This window comes from Topomyia yanbarensis, chromosome 3 (assembly GCF_030247195.1).
Source record: "Topomyia yanbarensis strain Yona2022 chromosome 3, ASM3024719v1, whole genome shotgun sequence".
Taxonomy (NCBI): Eukaryota; Metazoa; Arthropoda; class Insecta; order Diptera; family Culicidae; genus Topomyia; species Topomyia yanbarensis.
Genome location: NC_080672.1, coordinates 122,863,466 through 122,889,963, shown reverse-complemented (window position 1 = coordinate 122,889,963; position 26,498 = coordinate 122,863,466). Strand labels below are relative to the sequence as shown.

Sequence of the window (26,498 nt, the reverse complement as noted above, 5' to 3'; positions counted from 1 at the left end):
AGGCCGACTGTCATTAGGCCAAATGTGGCATTAGCTCGAACCATTAGGCCGAATGGACCAAAGAGAGTGATCAATAGCTTGGACCAAAGAGAGTGATCAATAGCGGTTGGAGCTAAAAATTTTCAATGGAGGGTGATTAACGATTTTTTTTTAACTTAAAACAATACATCGCTCCGCTCCGTCGGATTTAAACTAATTTAAGCCCCTATGTTTGAGTAATCCGAGCAAACGAGTGGATCACAGGTTTGCTTGCGAGAAGCCGCCGCTTCCGACTGAATTATTGCATATGCATTTTATAAATGTGATTTTATGTTAAATTATCAGTCATATATAACTTAGGGGTTTGATTTACATGCGAATTAGTATGATTTTAATGCGAATTATACATTGGTACTGGTATAATGCATATAAAGCGTTATTGGTCCGGGACAAAAATGCATTATGCTGCTATTACAGCGTAGAAACCTACACAATCCGCCAATTGGAATGTATTGATGAAGTCAACATTATCAGAGTATTGGTATTAAAATAACACTGCACACATGTTCACAAAACTTATTTCAATTTCGCAGATAGCATAGCTTGCTTCATATTACAGAAAGCCCATCATCGAATCGTTTGGGTGATGATTATATTATAAACCCGGCTTACCCTCAAACCCAAATGTTTGCACTTTTTTTTCGGAAATAGCATCTAGTGCACTCCATTGTCCAGTTCAATGATCATCGAAAATCAATTCAAGCTGCAGCGCAGAAACCATTTGTTTACACTTTTTGCTAGACCGGTAATTGAGAGAGCGAATAAGTTGCTGCATAGACCGTTTGCTGTGTGAAAAGCTCACCGCGTAATTCACACGCATACTCGTGAACAGGTTAAATGTGTGCCGGTAGAAGTTCGTACAAACACCAATGAGACACATTTGTGTGGAATACACCTTGTCGGGTGAAAGCAAAGCAAACAAAATAGACTAACACTTTTACAAGTGAATTTGTAGCGTGCAATTCGATTGGTTTCGTCATCGATTATGTTGTGTTGGTATAATGCCGAAGCTCTATTTCGCGTAAAATGCAAAGAATGCATGATTCTAATTCGGAATATGCACGAAACGATGTAATGCATTATTTGCATTAGAGAAATGTTTTGGGTGTAGACATCGTAAATAGAACTAGCGGGTTTTTATATTTTATTTCCGGGATGATTTTTAGTTGAATAAGTTTGCTGCAATAACAGTAATGTAATCCTTAATTGTATAGGTTTTAAAATTGGTAATGACTCTTCGGAGTCGTTCATTCTTCTGAGCGTATTCATTTCTCTGTGCGGTTCTTCCTCCAGTAAGGTGCACCGCCCGCGCACTACCAGCTTTCTGTTCCAAACGAAGTTCATCAATCATCCTCCATGTTCCAACATGTGGTGTGTGGTTCTTGGCAGGCCATTTACTACATTGGAATAAACAGACCAAAAAGATGTCGGGAACATAGGGAGACAGCGCTGTTGCTTTTTTCTGTCCTTTTTTCTTCCCGAGGATGTACGTCTGTTCCATGTACTGGATTACAGGTAGCATTGGCTTGGAAAGATCTTCCAAAACCATCTCATAACCACATGTTACATGAGGCAAGTAAGCGAGAGCTTTAAGGTTTTATAGCTTTCGTACATCTTGCTGTTGGGGTTAGAAAATAATGGAACCAGTCCGCTTTGTTGAACTTTTTTCCAGAGATTCTGAGACGAGTGAAAAAACACCCAACTTGTGCAGCGTCTGGAAATTCTTCATAGCAGGCGTTTAGTTACAGGGCCCAACTTGCATGGATAGAAAACAACTGACTGAAGAGCCCAGGTACCGTATCAAAGATGGCATCTGCCACCCAGTATCGTGTGAGACAGCCTTCTTCCCACTTTCGGCTGTCACTTTAACTTGGAAGAATCGAGATCCATCCAACGTATTCTTCAAGTTTTCCGGAAGATCAAATTCATCGAGGGAAGCTGGTTCTGCGACATGTCTGGAACACGAGCGCTTTACTATTTTCTTCGGGCGTTCTGACTCAATCGGTGCTGAACTCCAATGCAATGGTCCCTTACCGTTTTTTTGAAGAATTCTAGCTGGAGGCCCACTGTCATCAGTGGCACGTCGCTTGATACTACACCGGGACTTTATTGTTTCAACAGCCATTGGGTTCGGTTTATGATTGTGGTCTGTGACTGCGCTGATCACGGTGTGGCTACCGCTAGTAGCTTTTGTGGAAATTCGAAATGAACACATTTGGTTTGTATTCTTACAGTGTTTCCTCTCATGGCACTTCCAATAAAAACGGTCGTCAATCTATTCAATAGACAAGCTCTTTTTTCGGTAGTGATAGAAATACATTAAGAGTTACTTACTTGTTTTTGTGATAAAGGTAACCAACATCTCCGCCGCGGGAACTTTTCAGAATTTCCGGATAGGAATCAGTCACACTCATTACGATACGTCTATATCTTAAGCCTTCTGAACAAAAAGTGAACCGGAAAAAAGTGAAAACTTTGATTTGATTTATAGGGTGGATGCCTAGCATCGGTATAGAAACAAGTTTTTCATTACATTGGAGCCAAAAAAGTGTTTAAATCATTTTATCATCTTATATTTGGCTTATTTAAATGAATTATTACTATTGATCGCGCTGGATCTTAATATTGCCGGTTTTCCAAAGGTTTTTCTTAGTGCCTATAGCTTGCAGCGAATCAGAGCTATGGTTCACTTGGGAAACAAAGTATTTACGCAGGTGTCAACACTTTCGCGGATTTTACAGCACCTTCACCACTCTATAAGCTACATGGATCGAGAAACTGATAGCGGGATCACGGGTCTTCGGAGAGAAAGATATACACACTATTTCGGTATCGAACTAATCTGCGGGTTTCGCGGTTGTTGCCTTTTGCTTGCTTCCCGTTGGATTCTTTATTAGTACTGACTTTGCTTACATTTCTAGGATACACAATGATACTTTACATTTAGATTAGGGTGACTCAAAACATACGATTTAAAAATACACTCAAGAATTAGGACAAAATACATTTAGGTTGAATTCAGAAAATTTAAAGAATTTGGCGCAAACATTCCGGCCACCTTGAAACAGTTGTTTCAACGAATCTTCATCATCTCGACGATCACCGATTCCTCCTTGGCAAATGAGTAAAACCACATATATACTGTTGTAGATGATTATATCGTTGCACCAGGAACACACGGACGGTAATACAGCTGATAGCTTTTTCCTTTCCTATTGAGCATCGAGCAGTTGGAATGCTGCTCTACATGGGGTGTTGGAGAGTGCTTTCAGAGAAATTGTTGTATCGAAGACTTGGAGGCGATTCCATTGGTGAATAGTAGGTTATGACATTTTCTCAGTGAGGACGATTGAAAAGCATTTCGTGGTTGCAAAGGACACTGGGTGGTATTCGATACTCTTTAACCTTCGACCTAACGGTATGTGGATGACACGAAAGAGGCGGAACGTACGCAGTGGTGGTGGAGCATAACGGAACGAATAGTGTTACGACAGTACGAGCAGTATCGGTGTTAGCAATCGTATCATATTCCTGGAGAGATATTTGCATAGAAGTGTTCGTCGCAGATACTAAACATACTGGATTATTTTCAGCGACTGCGTTGTTCATTCCTCCAGAAACAGTCCATCCAAGCAAAGTTTCGACGAGCATTGGAAGACCGTCTCCTAAGGACAGTCTCCGTCCTGTGTGCAAACTCTGGTATAATTCACCACCAATTATGAGATCGATTCCACCAGGTGTATGGAATTGCGGGTCTGCTAATGTTACTTCTGGAATCTTCCATTCTGCGACGTCTACCGGAACGCTGGGCAACTTCAAACTTGGTTGTGCAACAAGCAAAAAATTGAGTGTCGTGGAGAACGGCAGTGAAACGGCTTTTATTGTTGCGGTAAGCTGTCGGTTGGTATTAATTACATGCCCAACTCCTGCAACAGCAATTTCTATAGGGGAGCTTGGTCCCAGTCGGTCTGCTAGGCTGTAGGATATAAAGTTCGATGTTGATCCTGAGTCCAGCAGAGCCCGTGCGATATGTACCTTTCCGAAATGATCAACAACGTGAAGGGTAACAGTTTCTAGGAAAATGCAACCGTTTCTGCGGGGATCCACGCTGCTCAGTCCAGAGGATGTGGATGGTTGAGGATGTATCTCAGATGATCCTTCAACAGAAGCAACGAGGTCGGTATCGGAAGTATGGAGCAGTGAGTGGTGCCTTTCGTTACAATGGCGACAAGAAAACTTGGAATTACACCTTCTGCTTATATGTCCCGGAGACAGACAGTTCCAGCATAGTCTTCGTGTGGACACCATTTCGCAACGCTGAGCAACGGACATTTGATAAAACGCTGAGCATTGGTAGATAGAATGTCGTTCGGAGCAGACAACACATCCTACATCATTATTCTGCGTGTCTTGACCACTTACAAGAGCTGGTTGGATGGAAACAGCAGCATTTGAAGCCATTTTTGAAATTTGTAGTTTGCCAGCCCCCGTTGCACAGGGCTGAATACGGTGGTGCATATCTGAAGCGACTGATTCCAAAATTCGGACTCGTTGGTATAAGAATTCTACGAGCTCTTCATACGTCACTTTTTCTTTATTGCACATTTTCTCTTCAAAACACTGCAGGGTTGTGGAATCCAGTTTGTAGGACAAAATGCTAGTGAGTGGAGTGTCCCACTGATTAACGGGTTCGCCTAGCTTAGCAAGTGCCTTGACATGTCGATGGAAGTCATCAGCCAATGTATGCAGGTCTTGTGCAGACTCCGAATGCAAGGAGGGAAGATCGTACAAAGCGCGAAACAGTTGGCGCTTTAACAATCTGCGATTGTCGTATCGTCTCAGGAGCATCTCCCAAGCTATACCATAGTTATCGGCTATAACATCAGTGCTCTCGAATGGCTTTTTCGCTTCTCCTTCTAATGATTGCAGTAAGTACTGGAGCTTGACAACTGCGGGAATCTCAGCGTTAACGTGGATCATCGATTGGAACGTGTCTCGGTAGGTCATCCAACGGGAAAAGTCACCATTAAATTTTGGGAGATCAATCTTCGGTAGACGTAAGTGATGGTTTGCAGCAGGTGGTACGATATTGGAATTTGCAGAACTGTTGAGTGCTAACTCATGAGCATCAACAGAACGTTTCGACAGAAGAAACCCTTTGGCAACACAATATCGTTCTTCGAAATCTATACGTTCCATGAAGCGGGCGTCCAACGATTCTTGTTTTTCATTTTTCTCTATTTCGGCCTGAGCCTCCAAGAAATTTTGATATGCGCGGTCCAGAACATCGATGCGCACTGAGATCTGGACCTGGTCTCGATCATCTAAGTACTCGTTGATAAATTTCTCCACCAACTCACACGTGACATAACAACCTTTGCGTTGTATAACTCTTTCGACTACAATTTTCTCGCCTTTGGACATTCTGATTAAATACTGGGTCGAAAAACAAACACGACGCAGATGCAACACTTGTTACAAACCTCACCGATGATTCAACTGGCTTTCATGAACGGAAGATTATATTTTGACCACTTGCTTTGCGATTTATCCAAACGTGCATTCACTCACCGCAATTATATCTCATGAATCATCTCAACACTAGCACGTTTTACTGCCTAATCGACTGGAGCACATCACACACAGATAATTTTCGTTATCTTCTACACTTTGCCGCTTCGCACTAGGGAACGTTGCTGTTCAACTATCACACGTACTTGTTGCACAGAAAGATGCCGTCTTTTATCATAGGAGCACCGTTCAGTTTTGTCCCAAAGCAATGCAGTGTAACAATCAATCTGTTTATCGATTGATACGCCAAATACACACTCACAACTCTGACTCAGGATATCCTTGGCATCCGGCTCGAAGGACCAAATGATCGCGCTGGATCTTAATATTGCCGGTTTCCCAAAGGTTTTTCTTAGTGCCTATAGCTTGCAGCGAATCAGAGCTATGGTTCACTTGGGAAACAAAGTATTTACGCAGGTGTCAACACTTTCGCGGATTTTACAGCACCTTCACCACTCTATAAGCTACATGGATCGAGAAACTGATAGCGGGATCACAGGTCTTCGGAGAGAAAGATATACACACTATTTCGGTATCGAACTAATCTGCGGGTTTCGCGGTTGTTGCCTTTTGCTTGCTTCCCGTTGGATTCTTTATTAGTACTGATTTTGCTTACATTACTAGGATACACAATGATACTTTACATTTAGATTAGCGTGACTCAAAACATACGATTTAAAAATACACTCAAGAATTAGGACAAAATACATTTAGGTTGAATTCAGAAAATTTAAAGAATTTGGCGCAAACAACTATATTGAAAAATAAATAGGCGACAAAGGGTAATGCACAAAAAACAAGCCATAACTTTTAATGTATTCAAAATAGATATTTCATGTCTTCAGTAAAGCTATGCGCAAAAGTAAAAGCTACAAATTTGCCGAAGACATCATTTCAACACAGTCACTTCCAAGAAAATTTATTTAAGCATCTCACTCGTAGGGGGGATAATCAGCAAAATATTAATACCAAAAGAAAGGGCATATTGTATCCATTAAATTCTCCAAAGACGCTATTGACCTAAAATTAGCCGTTTTGGCGTTAATAATAGATTGCATGTTTTTGGTCATATTTCTAGTTATGGAAAATGGTAAAAGTCTGTGTTTAACGTTAAATACCTCTTTTAATAATAGCCAGTTTAAAAAAACGATAGCTCTTTCGAAAGGTATTCGCTGTCTAAAAATATATAAAGTGTTTATCTATGATGACAATTTAGACAGTGATTTCTAAAAAACTGAAAAACACCCTTTTTACACATTCAAACATTCATATCTTGGAAACTAAGCCTCAGAAGCAAAAACAAAATAGCGTTCTGTCTGGGTTCTTGGCCTTTCATTTGAAATTGGTTTGGATAAGATCGATTCAGTCAGTGCTCAGAAACACGAATGGGAGTTTACCATACACTCACATACACTGCCCCAAATCGTCAAGTGGTATAGAAGACTCGATCCTCCGGGCTTCAGAAAAAATCTTGAAAGTTTGAACGAATTCTATACATTTCTTTTGAAAGAAATGTAAAACCCCCTTATTGAAAAATTATCTTAAAACCTCAATGTAGGAGTTTGAAAAAAAAATCGGTTAAGTAGTTTTTGAATGGCAGTTAAGACCGCAAATCGTACTTTTTTCCAGAGATGTTCTACAAAAAGCTTCGTCACCGAGTCGCTTATCAATATTTTGTCATAGAAAAATTGCAGAATGTTATTAAAATGATACGTTATAATGTACAAAAGTTTTCATCAATTAGCTTCCCCCAAATTTCTAAAAAAAATTGACAAAAAAGCGTGTTTTTACGCTGAAAACTTTATTTTCTATACAAATAAACCGACCATTCTTAATTTTTATTCACGTCTTATTTCGGTCTAGAAACAATCGGTGAGATGCGTTTTAACCCTCAAATAGGCAAGGGATCTCAGAGATCCGGTTAATTACATGTCTTTAGTTTCAATGAACTTGTAATTAGATATACAAACGATCGAGCGTTATCGGGCTGTCGATTCTCTCACTGATAAAACGACAAAGAAGAAGCTTTCGATTTAATTGGGCCGTAGGAGCGCTGCTTCTTGAAGTCACAATTTTAGCTTGCCTTTTTGAGGATTAAAGGAAATTTAGAAAAAAAATATAGTAATTTTTGTTTACAGTGTTTCCAAATATGCAATTTTTTCAATTTAAAAGTAAAACTGCATTTTTCTCGCAATATATGTTTTTTGTTTTGAAAATAATTATGCCAGTGACATTTTTACACATAAAATCTTCTGAAACTTCAATATAACTTGAGTCAATCCTAAATTACAGTGATATGAAACAAAAAATTCACAATTTCGCATCACGTTACTCGCTATATCTCCATAACCAAGCAGAATTTAAAAATTCTGAAAATGTCATTTTGTAGAGATTTTTCAAACAAGCAATATCCGACTCATTTTACCGAAAAATGGCGTTTGTCATAAGATAGCACAACAGCGACGAAATAAATCGTTAGATACACACAGCAGCGATGATACTATGGACGAAAGCGACGATCAAGGTCGCAAATTGAATGACTCCCAGGCGACAATACTCCACCGCCTAGAACAAGTATCTCCGCTCGCAAAGGTAAACTGCGTGCTGAGGATTCATTGGAAACACATTAAAATACGATTTTTGATATATTTTTTCTGTATATATAAAAAAAGACCCACGGCTCCTTTAAGCTCATGCAACGAGCCATGTCAAATAAACGAATTAAAAAAGAGTCGTTAGATGCAAAATTAAATGTTCTCTCTAAATGTTGAGCAATTCTAATATTTTTCATGAAAAACTCGCCAAATTAGTATAGTTCATGATTTTGAGAATATATCAAATTGATTAAACATGGTTTTGTGTTGTGTTTGACGTGACCTACAACCTTTACTAGATCACTTGAATAGTACAACCTTCTTTTTTTTTTATTTTGCTGCACCGTGTAATCTACAACGAAATTGATCCTGAAAAACGTGATTTCCACGCCCACTTCCCTCAATCACATATTAAATTACGATACCATCTTCTTCGGAATTCGGAATGCCACAACTACGATTGGGTGTGTACCTTCATTTGGCCGGAGCAAAAAAAGGGAATAAATATTTCGAACGTGCCGGAGAAGGTAATGATCAACATCAAAGTTCAGACGGCTCAAGCGGAAAAAAACGACTGAACTATGCGAGCTAGACAAAAAAAACCTACAGACTCACGTTTAGCTGTCCCAGTTAGGGTCTACTTTGGTATGAAAACGATTCGAAAATAAATGATGCTCATTAGTGAGAAAAATAGCACGAGAATTGATAGCAATTTAGTGTGATAAATAAGTGACAGTCACTCGGACTAGAACTGGACCTTACATAGATGAATGAATGAGTGAGTCCCTTCATAGTATGAAGTAACTATGTACTTGGAAGTTTCGCAGCACACCGCGGTTGGTTCGTGCAGTGGCACATATGTTTTACTTTCACACGGTGCAACTTTGTCGCTGACACACCAATTAGATGGAGGCTGACGGAGTTGTAATAGTACCAACCGGGATTTATTGATGGTGTTATTGCTACTTCTACCGACATTGTACGATCGCCAACCCTGCAAATCGTAATGGCAAACTTAACCGGGGTTAACCCTTTGTTCCATTTCATTCTCATCCAGGTCAACCTTTTCAAACTCATCACCACGGCGATTCAATCGTCGCCGCTATGAGCCACGATTGGGGTGGCAACCATCGCCCAAGGAGCCATTGCCATATCTCCCAGCTCATGTCGGTCGAAGGGGCGGTGGCGGAAGATCTAGGCGAAGGGCGTTCACGATCATCGGCCGACCGACGAAATACACACCGCCCGTAGGCCAACCATCCGAGTCGCATCCCAATGTGATATTCACAGCCGGAGCTAGGTGCACGCGAAGAGCCCGACAAAATATTCTCCCACGCTCGAGACACGATATTTCAATCTGTTTATGTAATAGATGCTAAAATGCAGATAGATTTTGATGAGTCGAAACTCCATCGGCGACGCTGCCGTGCCGTCGCTGCGATTGGTTTGTTGAGAGATCCGCCAGGAGAAAAGCTCCACACGGAGATTCAGAACGCCAGTCCATAGCGAGACGACAGCATTCGGAGTGCGGTTTGGGTGGCGCCAGGGGAGCTTGCTAAGAAACATGATCATGCAGCATGCATTTACCAGAAACAGCACTACATTGCTGCGCTTCTGACCTCCTCCCTGTTTCGGAAAGTGCAATGCACAATGCAGACTTGACGTTTATTGCAGTTGAATTGAATTGACTCCGAGGAGTTCCAAATAAACTCGTGTATGTTGAACGTTTTATTGTGGTTATTTTTCGAGGAGGGGGTATGGGTGTGTTTTCCTCCGACGATGCGACCGTTCCGTTCGGTTGTGAAAATAATCTCTTTGGAGTCCTCATGAAAACCCGTGTAAAGCCACGCTCGGGAAACTGTACGCCGTCGCTTGCTGGCGAGTTACTAGAAACGTGATCGCAGTTCCAATACTCCGATTTCACATCAATATTACTATACTAGGGAGGATCAAAATATGACCCACTACTTGAAAACTAACACAGCAGCGTGATTTTGGTGGACACATTCTGTTCTGGTGAATTAGGAGTGGCTTATGAACCTAAGTAATGAATTAAATTAGCACTTTATATTAATATTAATACAATTACCTGTGACTAGCTATTTTATTCAGTATATTGAGATATTGTTCAGTTTCTGCATATCGATAATGTTTTGATTACTGGGAAAAAGAGATCGCGGCAATCGTCGACTGCGCACGCGAGTAATTTTAGCTCACGGTATTTTTGAAGTAGAATACTTCTAACGTTTCAATATGGGGTCCCGTTTCAAAAATTTCAGTTGAGAAATTTTCCCAGGTTTGAAATGCGAGTATCTTCCGTTCTACTGGACGAAATCGCAATATTTTTGCACTATCTGATCGGCAATTTGTGCACGTATTTCGTATTAAATTTCGGAATTACAGCGACTACTATAAATAAACCAAAACAAGGATTTTCAGAAAATCCTTCGGAAACAGCGAGGAAAACGCGCAATTTGCCAGCATATCCCACGCAGAGCCGTCAAAAAGGAGCATGTAAGCGTTTCATTACATACGGGAATGTTATATATACAGGTCACGCGAGCTTGTTTTGTATCAGTGGGTGCTCGCTTACCACACGAGTAACATGCTCGTCCGGACGGTACAATGAGCGGTATCATGTTTGCGTTCCCGTACCAAGCGTCATCGCAAGGTTCTTCGTGATAAAATCCAGGGAATCACCAAATCTGCCATTCGGCGTCTGGTTCGTCGTGGTGGTGTAAAATGCATCTCCGATTTAATCTACGAATGCTGATGGTGTGCAGGAAAATGTCATCCGAGATGCCGTGACCTATACTGAACGCGCCAAGTGCAAAATCTCAATGAATGTCGTCTATACTTTGTAGCGGCAGGGACGCACATTGTATGGTAGAACTCACTTGTATCATTATAAAAAAGGCCCTTTTCAGGGCCACCACTCATTTCAAAGAATAAGTTTGCATTTTCTGTTTCATGGACTGTTTCTCCCTGGAGAGCAATTTGGGTTAAACCCTAAATTATGATTTATTTCAGTACGCAAATTGCAAATAAAACCTGAAATAAACTGGAGTGAAGTGGAAAACATTTTTACTAGGCGCATTCAAAAAAGGTTTCAATTCTCAAACATTTTACCAAGGTGCCGTATTACATTACTCTCTTTACCCTGAGTGTTCGATAATCTCCGTATTGGATACACAATTTCAATTTTGTTCTTTATCAAAAATATGTGGTCGACCAACGAAGGGGTGGAGCTTCGAAGAACACATATTGAGGACAACACAAAAAAGGACGAGCTTACATTGTGCTGTAGTCAGGTATAAAAACTCAGCATGCTGTTGCTCACGCTCAGTTCGTTTCCAGCATCAGCATGCAGCAGTTCGTTTGCAGCATCTCCCGCAAAATTCAAACCGCCGTCCGTTTGCTGCTGTCAGAAGAGTTGGCCAAGCACGCCGTCTTCGATGGCACCAAAACTGTTACCATATACACCAGCACCAAGTAAATTTCGAACACTGCCCAAAGAAAAGGCCCTTTTCAGGGCCATCAATTTATCGACAAAGAATGAAATTGAAGTTTTGTTATTACAAGCATCAGCTTGTCAAGAGCGTTGGATGGTAAGTGAGCCACTTGTGAACGACGGTATTGTTCACAAGCTTTCACGTAGAATGGCACAAAATCAAGTTATTTGTGATTTATAGACAGTTTAGTGTAATGATTCAATTTACAAAAATCGAACATTTTCTAACGTTTCGATATAGGTGCTCCGTTTCAAAATTTTCGGCCAGAATGCTGCCTGTTTTTTCAAACGTGAAAATCTGCTGTTGTATTGAATGAAAACCTTCGATTTTTGCGCTGATTGGAAATAGTTGTGACTAATTCTGTAGAATGTACAATTACTGAAAATAACGGATTTTGTGAAAGCAGTGGTCGGTCCGTACAATTCGATTCCAAGCGAGCCAGACTAGTTTTCGTTGGAAGGTCCACCTCTGACAATAGAAGAAAACTATTTTATTTTGAATTCAACTAAAACTTCCTTGAAAACAGCACAGCTAAAAAATTTTTGGGAAAAACGCGCAAACCTAAATTTTCCACTATAATGGAAACTGCCTGTGCCCCGCCGCACAGCATCATCAAGATTGATAGTAATTCAAGCCGGGAAGAAAGAGGTTGTAAGGCTATGGAAAACGAAAATTTCATTTATATCTTACTGGAATATAATTGGCTGGTCCTGAAAAGAACTTGTTGGTTTGTGGTTTATTTTGGCTCACAATTTAGGCCTGCTCGATTGCTGATAGCTGTGAATTTCTCGCAGGGCGACAGTTTCTGTTCAGTAGTGATGAGGCTTCCTAACGCCAACCGTGACTGGGGCACTTTACACGGCCTTCGTTGCTTACTGCTTGCGGGGAGGCTTTCCTTGAATTGAAATTTTGTTATTACAAGCATCCGAAAGTAGCTTGCCAAGAGCGTTCGATGGCAAGTGAGCTACTTGTGAACAATATCGTAGATTTCACGTAGAATGACACAAAATAAAAAATTATTTGTGTGTTTGTTTACAGTTTCGTGTTTACTAGGCGCATTCAAAAAAGGTTTCAATTCTCAAACATTTTACCAAGGTACCGTATTACATTACTCTCTTTACCCTGTGTGTTCGATAACCTCCGTATTGGAAACACAATTTCAATTTTGTTCTTTATCAAAAATATGTGGTCGACCAACGCAGGGGTGGAGCTACGACGAACACATATTGAGGACAACACAAAAAAGGACGAGCTTACATTGTGCTGTAGTCAGGTATAAAAACTCAACATGCTGTTGCTCACGCTCAGTTCGTTTCCAGCATCAGCATGCAGCAGTTCGTTTGCAGCATCTCCCGCAAAATTTAAACCGCCGTCCGTTTGCTGCTGTCAGAAGCACGCCGTCTTCGATGGCACCAAAACTGTTACCATATACACCAGCTCCAAGTAAATTTCGAACACTGCCCAAACAAAAGGCCCTTTTCAGGGTCATCAATTTATCGACAAAGAATGAAATTGAAGTTTTGTTATTACAAGCATCAGCTTGTCAAGAGCGTTGGATGGTAAGTGAGCCACTTGTGAACGACGGTATTGTTCACAAGCTTTCACGTAGAATGGCACAAAATCAAGTTATTTGTGATTTATAGACAGTTTAGTGTAATGATTCAATTTACAAAAATCGAACATTTTCTAACGTTTCGATATAGGTGCTCCGTTTCAAAATTTTCGGCCAGAATGCTGCCTGTTTTTTCAAACGTGAAAATCTGCTGTTGAATGAAAACCTTCGATTTTTGCGCTGATTGGAAATAGTTGTGACTAATTCTGTAGAATGTACAATTACTGAAAATAACGGATTTTGTGAAAGCAGTGGTCGGTCCGTACAATTCGATTCCAAGCGAGCCAGACAATTTTCGTTCGTCCACCTCTGACAATAGAAGTAAACTATTTTATTTTGAATTCAACTACAACTTCCTTGAAAACAGCACAGCTATAAAACTTTTGGGAAAAACGCGCAAGCCTAAATTTTCCACTATAATGGAAACTGCCTGTGCCCCCACCGCACAGCATCATCAAGATTGATAGTAATTCAAGCCGGGAGGAAAAAGGTTGTAAGGCAATGGAAAACGAAAATTTCATTTATATCTTACTGGAATATAATTGGCTGGTCCTGAAAAGAACTTGTTGGTTTGTGGTTTATTTTGGGTCACAATTTAGGCCTGCTCGATTACTGATAGCTGTGAATTTCTCGCAGGGCGACTGTTTCTGTTCAGTAGTGATGAGGCTTCCTAACGCCAACCGTGACTGGGGCACTTTTACACGGCCTTCGTTGCTTACTGCTTGCGGGGAGGCTTTCCTCCGGTGGACTTACGAGCGGTCTGTTTGGTACGGGCCATTTATCAACAAAGAATCGAATTGAAATTTTGTTATTACAAGCATCCGAAAGTAGCTTGCCAAGAGCGTTCGATGGCAAATGAGCTACTTGTGAACAATATCGTCGATTTCACGTAGAATGACACAAAATAAAGTTATCATTTGTGTGTTTGTTTACAGTTTCGCCTAGTAAGCATTCAAAAAAGGTTTCAATTCTCAAACATTTTACCAAGGTGCCGTATTACATTACTCTTTTTACCCTGAATGTTCGATAACTTCCGTATTGGAAACACAATTTCAATTTTGTTCTTTATCAAAAATATGTGGTCGACCAACGAAGGGGTGGAGCTTCGAAGAACACATATTGAGGACAACACAAAAAAGGACGAGCTTACATTGTGCTGTAGTCAGGTATAAAAACTCAGCATGCTGTTGCTCACGCTCAGTTCGTTTCCAGCATCAGCATGCAGCAGTTCGTTTGCAGCATCTCCCGCAAAATTCAAACCGCCGTCCGTTTGCTGCTGTCAGAAGAGTTGGCCAAGCACGCCGTCTTCGATGGCACCAAAACTGTTACCATATACACCAGCTCCAAGTAAATTTCGAACACTGCCCAAACAAAAGGCGCTTTTCAGGGCCATCAATTTATCGACAAAGAATGAAATTGAAGTTTTGTTATTACAAGCATCAGAAAGTGGCTTGTCAAGAGCGTTGGATGGTAAGTGAGCCACGTGTGAACAATATCGTCGCTTTCAAGTAGAATGGCACAAAATAAAAAAGTTATTTGTGTGATTTGTAGACAGGTTAGTGTAATGATTCAATTTACAAAAATCGAACGTTTCGATATAGGTGCTCCGTTTCAAAATTTTCGGCCAGAATGTTGCCTGTGTTTCTAAAATTGAAAATCTGCTGTTGTACTGAATGAAAACCTTCGATTTTTGCGCTGATTGGAAATAGTTGTGACTAGTTGTGTAGAATGTAAAATTACTGAAAATAACAGATTTTGTGAAAGCAGTGGTTGGTCCGTACAATTCGATTCCAAGCGAGCCAGACTAGTTTTCGTTGGAAGGTCCATCTCTGACAATAGAAATAAACTATTTTATTTTGAATTCAACTACAACTTCCTTGAAAACAGCACAGCTAAAATCTTTTGGGAAAAACGCGCAAACCTAAATTTTCCACTATAATAAAAACTAGTGCCCCCGCCGCACAGCATCATCAAGATTGATAGTAATTCAAGCCGGGAGGATAGGGGAAGGAGGTTGTAAGGCAATTGAAAATTTCATTTATAATAATAATACTTTATAATTAGCTGGTCCTGAAAAGAACTTGTTGGTTTGTGGTTTATTTTGGGTCACAATTTAGGCCCGCTCGATTTTTGATAGCTGTAAATTTTTCGCAGGGTGATAGTTTCTGTTCGGTAGCGATGAGGCTTCTTAACGCCAATCGTGACTGGGGCACTCTTACACTGCCTTCATTGCCAACTGCTTGCGGGGAGCCTTTCTTCCGGTGGACTTACGAGCGGATTTTTTTGGTACAGGCCATGTAGCGAAAAATGCTGATCTGCTACTTCTCTGATGCTGGTAGTAGGACGACGGTCAAACGCTCGTTTTCGTGCCTTCATTCATAAAAGTTCAACAATATTTTCAAAGAATGTTGCAAATTGTCAACTTGATAATTCCAAAAATACTCCAAATAAACTATGAATGTGCTAAAGTCGACAAAATCGCATAGAAATTGCTTATTCCAGAGCAGAATTTACCGGTCTAAAGTGTATTCTACTTCACTCCGGTTATGTCTCTGACATTACCCACCCATCTTTTTTTTATTTTTATCGATTTTCGATATCTCTGTATTTCAGACCCGATTAAATAATATAACTTGCAATTTCGGGTCGGGGTATCTTAATCTGATACGGCGAAAGGTGCGCGTTCCAGTTATCAAATTAAGCTGCAGACAAAAAGTGATGTCTAGTTTATTACACTTAAAAATGCGACGTAGAATGTGGTTTTGGCAGTATAGAATGTAAATGTAGGTCTTCTGGATACACCGATACCTCAATTTACGAACTCTTTTTTTTCAATTTCTTACAAAAGAAATGAATAGGATTCACTCAAACTTTGAAAACTTTTCCCGATGCCTAGAGGGCCGAGTCTCATACACCAATCGACTCAGCTCGACAAATTGGGACAATGTCTGTATGTATGTGTGTGTATGTATGTATGTATGTACAATAGACCTCTCAACATTTTCAAAAAGTATGAAAATTTACATGGGTCACCCCAAATTCTTGCTTTAGGTGTAAATTGTAAAGCTTTCGCCAAATATGACTTGATTTGGACATGATTAAGAGGTGTCTCCAATTAAAAATCATGTTTTTACTGTGATTCCATAGTAAGATCACTTACACTCCGATTTAATAAGCCCTATGCGTCCAAAAATCATCAAAGGTTTTTTCTTAGACATATCTTTTGGATTTTTATATAGAAAAGTATATCAAAACCAGGGAAAATTAATAACATTTTTTCTTGACTTTGATATTCTTTTTTATATAAAAATCCAGTTAACAAATTTTCTATTGCGATTAGAGCTATGTTCACCTGCTAAAACATGTTAAGATATGTCAACGTCTGATGTTTTGTGGAGGCTAAAACTGTTTAAACCTCAGAAAAAGTGAAATTACTATGGAAAAATAGCAAGAATACGATTTTTAATTGGAGACACCTCTAATTCATGTCCAAATTAGGTCATTTTTGACGAAAGTTTGTGAATTTAAACACCTCGAACAAAAATCTGAGCTGACCCATGTGTATTTCAAAACTTTTTCAAAATGTGGAGAGGTCTAAAGTACAATAATGTCATGTAATTATCTCAGCAATGGCTGAACCGATTTAAATAACTAACTTTTTGTCGAAATAGATTAAGCCGGTGCTAATCTATTCCTATAAAAAGCTAGTGTCGGTTTCTGATGAGACAAAGTCGAAACGCACCCATGACCAATATTATCAAATGTTCACACTCTCAAGATGAAACATTGAACTATGGATAGACAGCTAATCAAAAATCGAAAACTACATCAACTCCAATTTAAGGCTCAAGTTACCTCAAGGCTTGGTAGTGTGCGTAAGAAAAATTGTGTTCAGCTTTGCCACCAGATTATCCATTTAAACCTTTTCAAAACTCTAGAAGAATATCAGTCGTTTTATTAGATCATCACGATTCAATTCATGCAAAATACCTGGTAGAAAAACCATCGGCTTAGCTGAATGGTGCTTTTGAAAAAGTGGCTGTGATTTTTTCATTGCGCAGTTGTGTTGCGTATCCCAGCACGGTGTGGTAGTGTGACAAAAAATCACAGCCACTTTTTCAAAAGCACCGTTTAGCGAAACCGATAGTTTTACAGCAGCTATTTTGTATGATTTGAATCGTTGTGATCTAATATATCGGCTGATATTCTTCTTTTAGAGTTTTGAAAAGGTTTAAATGGATAATCTGGTGGCAAAACTGAACACAATTTTTCCTACCCATACTACCCAGCGTTCAAATCTAACACATGCTCAAAAAAGGTAATTTGAACCTTATTTCAGTTCTTTTCAGAACTTTTACATACACTATAATTAAGGAAATTCATGACTATCTCAGAAAAATCTTTAACTCAACTGGGTAATATAGAAGTTTGAAGATGAAAATTTTGAAAAGAGACATTCCACGTGCGTTATTTAAACTCTTCGTATCTCTAATGAATTTTGAATAAAACTTGCTCAAATATGTTGTGAGAAGTAAGAACACCTTTTTGTGATGATATTTCAAATATATATTCATTGTATTAGTATGAAGTATTATGAAGAATAACGGATCAAAGCCCAAAAATATCGACGAATTAGGAAAAAAAAGACGAAGACCCCACTCTCGATGGGAGATGCAAATACAATGCTTCTTCTAACTTATCGTTGTCCATTTTTGCTCTATACTAAGTACAATTCAATTGATGTTTCAATGGCAGTCGCAATTAGTAGAGAGGCGTTGGATAATTCAGTACACGTTTCGTTTGAGTTGTCCGTATTGTACAAGTAAATTAGCGAGGATTACAATAATAGTTTATGCATTGGATAGATAGTTAATCTGACTACATTTTTGCCATCCTGATAGTTCTTTTTCAAAGTATTGGTTTGCATAGGACTCATTTATCCATATTTCCTGAACGAGAATTCCGAACGAAACAATATGCAAGCTATAAGGATGATTGGAAAAAGACTCCATTATAATCAACTGAATGCACGGCTTTTATGCTATCGTCAAAAACATAATCACCAACATAGCCTAGACACTTCACACTATTTATTTCAATGCAAATGAAAACTTTGCAATATCTATCTCATTCACGAATTGCATTCTCCCACTGTAACTCTCTGTTTAAGGGGCTTGAAAGCATGTGACCTTGTTTCACTTTACTATTTCGAGTTGCGTGTATTTACGCATTCTGCCCAAAAATCTTTTTTTTTTTTTTTGAGAATATGTAACCAAAAAGAAAACTTTGAATTCCAAAACAAATTGAACGTTCTAGGTTCCTGATAACTAATTGAGATCCATCAATTAAGTATAAACACCAGATAATCTTAAACGACGCCGTCAAGAAAAGAAGAACGAAAACGAAAAGATGAAAATAAAAAAGAATGGAAACCCTAGAATGTCAATTTTATATTAATTAGCCATTTTTCAGATGATGGGATTTCTAAAACAATTCATAACTTTCTGATACAAATTCAAATTTGTACAACACGGTTCATTCATTTACTTTATTCAAAAATGGTTTTTGTTTCATTCGAAGAGGTCAATTTTTTCAGTTCAGTTATTATATGGATTTCATTTGCTATGCTTTTTTTTATTCATTTTTAATAATTAACTAATTGAATTTTAACAGTTTATTTCCTTCAGCATTCTTTTTATTCATTTTGTTCATTTTGGTTTGCATTATCAATTTTTTTCGTGTCATTCTTTAGATTCAATCTGATCTGGTTTTTTTTCGTTCATTTTATTCATATTATTCATTTAACTAATTCAATGCATATTTTTTCATTCTATACATTCTTTTCGTTTTTCCAGTTCATACATGTTATTCAGTTTCTTCATTTCAAAAATCTGACTATTTATGATTTATTTATTTCATTTAAAATATTTTTTAGCGCAGTTTATTTTTTATTAATTTATATCATATTAACATCGCTTAATTTTTCATTTTAATCAATTAATTTTGTTCTGCCCATTTTCTTCTTTTTGTTCATTTTACAAATTCGTTTGTTTATTTGATTCGTTTGCTTTGTTTATTCCATTCATTTTTTTTGTTATTAACTTCATTAATTACAATTATTTTATTCATTTAATCCATTTCATTCATCTGATTAATTGTATTCGCTTGGTTCATTGCAGTCATTCGATCCATTTGTTTCATTTTAATCATTTGATTCATTTAATTCTTTTGATTCATTAGATTAATTTGATTTATTTGATTTATTTGATTCATTTGATTCATTTGATTCATTTGATTCATTTGATTCATTTGATTCATTTGATTCATTTGATTTATTTGATTCATTTGATTCATTTGATTCATTTGATTCATTTGATTCATTAGATTAATTTGATTCCTTTGCTTCATTTGTTTCGATTGCTTCATTTGCTTCATTTGCTTCATTCGCTTCACTTGCTTCATTTGCTTCATTTGCTTCATTTGCTTCATTTGCTTCATTTGCTTCATTTGCTTCCTTTGCTTCATTTGCTTCATTTGCTTCATTTGCTTCATTTGCTTCATTTGCTTCATTTGCTTCATTTGCTTCATTTGCTTCATTTGCTTCATTTGATTCATTTGATTCATTTGATTCATTTGATCCATTTGATTCATTTGATTCATTTGATTCATTTCATTCATTTGATTCATTTGATTCATTTGATTCATTTGATTCATTTGATTCATTTGATTCATTTGATTCATTTGATTCATTTGATTCATTTGATTCATTTGATTCATTTGATTCATTTGATTCATTTGATTCATTTGATTCATTTGATTCATTTGATTCATTTGATTCATTTGATTCATTTGATTCATTTGATTCATTTGATTCATTTGATTCATTTGATTCATTTGATTCATTTGATTCATTTGATTCATTTGATTCATTTGATTCATTTGATTCATTTGATTCATTTGATTCATTTGATTCATTTGATTCATTTGATTCATTTGATTCATTTGATTCATTTGCTTCATTTGCTTCATTTGCCTTATTTGCCTTATTTGATTCATTTGCTTCATTTGCGTCATTTGCGTCATTTGATTCATTTGCTTCATTTGCTTCATTTGCTTCATTTGATTCATTTGATTCATTTGATTCATTTGATTCATTTGATTCATTTGATTCATTTGATTCATTTGATTTATTTGATTCATTTGATTCATTTGATTCATTTGATTCATTTGATTCATTTGATTCATTTGATTTATTTGATTCATTTCATTCATTTGATTCATTTGCTTCATTTGCCTTATTTGCCTTATTTGATTCATTTGCGTCATTTGCGTCATTTGATTCATTTGCTTCATTTGCTTCATTTGATTCATTTGATTCATTTGATTCATTGGATTCATTGGATTCATTGGATTCATTGGATTCATTGGATCCATTGGATTCATTGGATTCATTGGATTCATTGGATTCATTGGATTCATTGGATTCATTGGATTCATTGGATTCATTGGATTCATTGGATTCATTGGATTCATTGGATTCATTGGATTCATTGGATTCATTGGATTCATTGGATTTATTGGATTCATTGGATTCATTGAATTCATTGGATTCATTGGATTCATTGGATTCATTGGATTTATTGGATTCATTGGATTCATTGGATTCATTGGATTCATTGGATTCATTGGATTCATTGGATTCATTGGATTCATTGGATTCATTGGATTCATTGGATTCATTGGATTCATTGGATTCATTGGATTCATTGGATTCATTGGATTCATTGGATTCATTGGATTCATTGGATTCATTGGATTCATTGGATTCATTGGATTCATTGGATTCATTGGATTCATTGGATTCATTTGATTCATTTAATTCATTTAATTCATTTAATTCATTTAATTCATTTAATTCATTTAATTCATTTAATTCATTTAATTCATTTGATTCATTTGATTCATTTATTTCATTTATTTCATTTAATTCATTTAATTCATTTGATTCATTTGATACATTTGATACATTTGATTCATTTGATTTATTTGATTTATTTGATTCATTTGATTCATTTGATTCATTTGATTCATTTGATTCATTTGCTTCATTTGATTCCTTTGATTCATTTGATTCATTTGATTCATTTGATTCATTTGATTCATTTGATTCATTTAATTCATTTGATTCATTTGATTCATTTGATTCATTTGATTCATTTGACTCATTTGATTCATTTGATTCATTTGATTCATTTGATTCATTTGATTCATTTGATTCATTTGATTCATTTGATTCATTTGATTCATTTGATTCATTTGATTCATTTGATTCATTTGATTCATTTGATTCTTTTGATTCATTTCATTCATTTGATTCATTTGATTCATGTGATTCTTTTGATTCATTTCATTCATTTGATTAATTCGATTCGTTTAACTTTATTCATTTCATGATCACAGATTTATTTTATTCAATTTGTTAGTTTTAAGTCAATTTAATTTATTCTATTAATTTTATAACTATTTTTATATATTGCCTAATTTTCCAGTTAATTACTAACTAATCTAATTTGATTTATGTATTTTATTCATTTAATTTATATTAATCATGCTATTAATTTTATGAATTCGAAAACATTTTTTTTTAGTTCTCGCTTATTTTTTCATTATGTTCGTTTGACTGATTTTCTATAATACATTCAGTTTATTCGAGGTTTTATTCGTGCAGGACTTGAAACTGTTGTGTTCCTACTTCGTATGAGTTCTACAATCTAATACATGATTCAACCGTGATATGTGTAAAAAGTGTCTCAGCTAACTGCTAGGTGGATTAAGTTGGTTTTTGGTTTGTTCAAGTCAATTTATGTGTCATTAATTCAATTGTTTTTGCAATTAAAAATCGAAGAAAATGATAAACAGTGAAGACCCGTTTTATCTAAAACAAGACGTGACAATAGGGGGGGGGGGGGCGTTTTTGTTCCAATTTTACGTCCAGCTGCTGATTGGTTGATTCTGACTTTTTGCACCCTACGCAATGTTACTGCAGGGATAGCGAAATGATGTTTGGCAGTGTTGCTATATTTATCGGAAAAGATTCATTACTTTTGACAAATAAAATTATTATCGTTAAAAAGTAAAAATGACTAAATTTAACAGAAAATGTGCGGCAAAGTGAAGCAAGTATTTATCATGCATTCACCGTACACGTAGTATATTCAATTTAACAAAAATAAGACAGAAACCACATTATAATCCAAAATTTTTCAGAAAATGGTTTCATCATACCTTACTAAACACCCATGACATGGAAAAACGATGCCCTTCATTAATATAGTGGATTCAAGATACAAAATATTACCAGCAAAAAATAAATTAACAAGGCTCCATTTTCATTAATAAAAACAGTTGTTCGGAAGATTTCGGCAGCGTGTACATGTGCGAAAAGAAAAATGTCGAAGGAAAAATAAGAAGTCGATTGTCACGGCTTGTCTTAGGTTTTTATCAGCCCCTTTGTGAATTTTTGGCTGATAAAACGGGGACACTGATAAAAATCGGGACATATATTTTTGTTTCTTTTTAAGATACCGAAGCTATTAAAATATTCTTCTTTGATCCCTAGATATAGCCTTATAACCTTTCCTGATTATTTAGCTTAAACTTCCCTTAAGCGGGTTTGACAGCGCAAAATTTAAAAAAAAATATTTTTTTTTGCTTGTTTTGGATCTCTAAGATAAGAAAAATATGCTCAAGAAAGGATGTATTCGGAATCAACTCGGTTTGTCTGCTAGAGCCCATCAAACTACCAACCATCAATTTTTATATGAAGCTGATAAAATCGAGTCAAAAAACTGATCGGAGACAGATAAAGCCGGGGTCTGACAAAATCGGGTGCTGATATAATCGGGTCATCACTGTATTATGCATTACTTTTGCTTGCATTTTAACCTGTGAAAATTGCGATCAAACGCGTGGGGTACGTTTGTACCCCAGTGCAACGTTCCAAGGCAGAAAAATAAAGTGTAACGTTCTAGTGTTAAGTATACGACTATTGGCACATCGACACTATCGTACTTCGTTCCAAGCAAATTATGCCAATAACCTTTTGAATAAAAAGTAAACTGCACAGACTTTAAAATCACATCGTCTAGAGGGCATCCCTACAGGTCCACTAACTGGTATATTTTAAACGATGCGACTATCGACAGAGCAGAGGTGGAGGCGTGTTCCAGTGTTTATTTTATTTATTATTTTATTCCCATTCATTTCCCTGCCTCAGTGGACATTGAAGGGAGCTCTTTGGAAAAGGGCAGTTAATTAGATTATTCCCACGCACTTCGAAAGGAAATACCCGATTAGTTGATACTAAGTGTCAGCTAAGCCCTTCGATCAGCGGTTAATATGAACTGTGATAGGGTGATGTGCCTATTATGGCAGTAGAGCCTATTGTGACCCTATTTCGTACCTCTTGGTTTCGAACCAAGCATATGAGATAATGACAATATCGATTTGGCTAAAACAGGTGTGCAAAAATAAGCTCAAGTTATATTCTTTATTTGTTGTGCACATACGTATTCAGAACTATCCGCTAAATCCAACTTTTAATTAAAACAAAATCACCTTATTGAAATATCTGCTGATCCGCCTCACTCGCGTAGTGAACCGAAACAGGACGCAACGGCGCTTAGCAAAATAAACACTTTCGAGCCAGCATTTACCGCCTCATATCTCGTTATTCCGGCAGAAATATATTAAATATTGCACTGATACATACCTTTATTTTAGCTGGAGAACCTTTTTACGATTATTTCACTTTAAAAACACTCGTCAAACACTAGGATATGCCTAGTGCTATAATAGGAACATATTAAATACTGGCGTTCATAATTTTGCCATGTTTTGCCGATACACTACCACAATCAAAACAAACTTTTTTGCACCATCGTACAGAAAAGAATCACCAGTGCGGCTAACCCAAAACATGAATTTGAAAATATATTGTAATGCAATTTCATGTATAAGTAATCAATTATTTCAAGCTATTCAACTAATTGTTGATTGCAGATATTTTATTTTCATCTGCACATACAATTTGGATCGGGAGGAAGTAATGTGTGATGTGAAACTTTATATTCCAGTTGTTAACTTTCGCATGGTTATTTCCTGCATGCGCAGTTCTGGGCGCTCTTCTACTAACAGCTGATGAGTTTCTTTCGTGTGCGTGATGTTTACGTTTGTTTTGATCGGCTGAAAAAAGCAGAATGATTCGTTTTACAAATCACGCGTTGGCGTCCATGATCTGGATACCTAGTTAGAATCGACGCAAATGAAATATGAGGCATTGCGTTTAAACTAGATTGTATTTCGATGAAGTGGAAATTGGCACACCCATGAGGCGATAATTGGAACGTTCAGGTGGGAATAGATGCACAGAATAGAACATTTATTTTTATTTATGCTGAAAATTGAGACAATTCTGCCAAATAAGCATTATACAGATGTTTAAGAAACAGTACACTGATACTTTATTCTGAAAAAGGTTATAGGTAATATGGCTTCTTTTTAAGTTGTTCAAAAAATAGTGCGACCCTCTCCATAATGGTGCCAAAATAGGCCCGTCACCCTACATTCGCATTGGGTAGCATGTGTTAAATAATAGACTTTAATAATACATATTTCAACAAATGCGTCATTCTTTTTGGTGCATTACTAAAGCACTATACAAATTTTTCAATCGAGCCATCTACTAGAATGTTTTAATCATTTTTTATTCAAAGCCATAAATTCTAATTTATGCACATAACGACTGATCATCAACCATCTTGATCTAGAAACTGTTAAATGCAATCTAAAACAAGAATGGAACCTAAATAATAATGAATGCTTGCATTTTTGTTCTAATTCCAGGCAGAGGGCCCTCCAGTCCAGCTGGAACCAGTTGATCTCAGCGTTCGTCCACCGCCAAAAGGTAAGTTCTCCGCATTCAATTAAGGTCATGAACCAATTTTCGCGCTACTTTTATTATCACCCTACCCATTTGAAGCCATTGATTAGAGCAGCGTCTGCCATCTTTGTTCATCGTATTGGCTCAGATGGTAGGGAGAAAATTGGGGCACTCGATTCGAGTGTTCGATGCGCTCAAGCACGAATAGGACTTCAACATTTCTAGACAAACATGTGAAAAGGGCCTAAGTTCAAATGAGAGCTTCTCTGTGTTTACTTACTCTTTCAATTATTATTGTAACATCATAAAATTTTCCAACATTATTTCAGTACATATGGAAAGACTCTAATTTCCTCTAGCATTAGCGTTTTCGTTTTTTCTTGGTGATACACCGGTGTAGTGCAAAGAAAGAGATAGACTGATCACACCCAAGTTTGAATGCACCGACTACACCGGTGTAGTGCAGTGTCAAAAACGAATATGCCATTAGACTTTCAAATCTTTTTCGTTACTATATTGGTTGTTAGGAACGAAGCAAACATATTGATTCCAAACATGTTGATGCATTCCATCGATTATAGCGCCAAATTTAGCACTTTACCCTACAATACTGCCAAATAAATACTTGTTCCAAAAATACATCTGCACTAGGATTTGAACCCAATTAGAGCAACCGTACGGCAATGCAAAACCAGGATCCAGTATGATTTTATCACATTAGAACTGATGTTTTCCTGCCTAAATCCTATTTCCCATATACCCACTCCTCACTCTTTCCATTTTCGGCTAATACTATCGATGATCATAAATTATCATGTTTTATTATGTTTTAATGGTATAATTAATTTAGCAAGCTCGTTAAACACAGGCCGAAAGCGCGCGCGCTCTCGTTCGCCAGCTGATCCGATCTCTACGTCTGTTCGTAGTTCACCATATACCTACCTACCTGCCGCAAACAGGGGCGCGCAAATACAAGCATGAAACAACATAACAGCATCACCCACCACCCGTCGGCGACCGAACGATCTACCGGACTGGCAAAAAAACGGTACGGCACACACAAGTTCATTAAATATAAAAACCAGATTGTATGCTTCGCTCCGCTTTTGCCACTTGTTTGAATGCTTCCTTTCATCATCGTCATCCTTCGTATCGGCAGGCAGTCAGCTGAGATGTTACGGTGAGCATGCGCAGTGCATAGTCGCAGCTGCAGCTCGAAAGAGGAGGCA

The 26,498-nt window shown here is 37.3% G+C and overlaps 1 protein-coding gene across 1 annotated transcript in view; it reads left to right on the top strand.

Moving 5' to 3' along the window:
* The window catches only part of LOC131692808 (Krueppel-like factor 12), a 585,807-nt gene that overhangs the window by 388,839 nt on the left and 170,470 nt on the right, over positions 1–26,498 (top strand). The window contains exon 4 of the mRNA XM_058980097.1: positions 25,233–25,293. Coding sequence (XP_058836080.1) covers positions 25,233–25,293 — 61 coding nt within the window. The remainder of the gene's footprint in view (positions 1–25,232; positions 25,294–26,498) is intronic.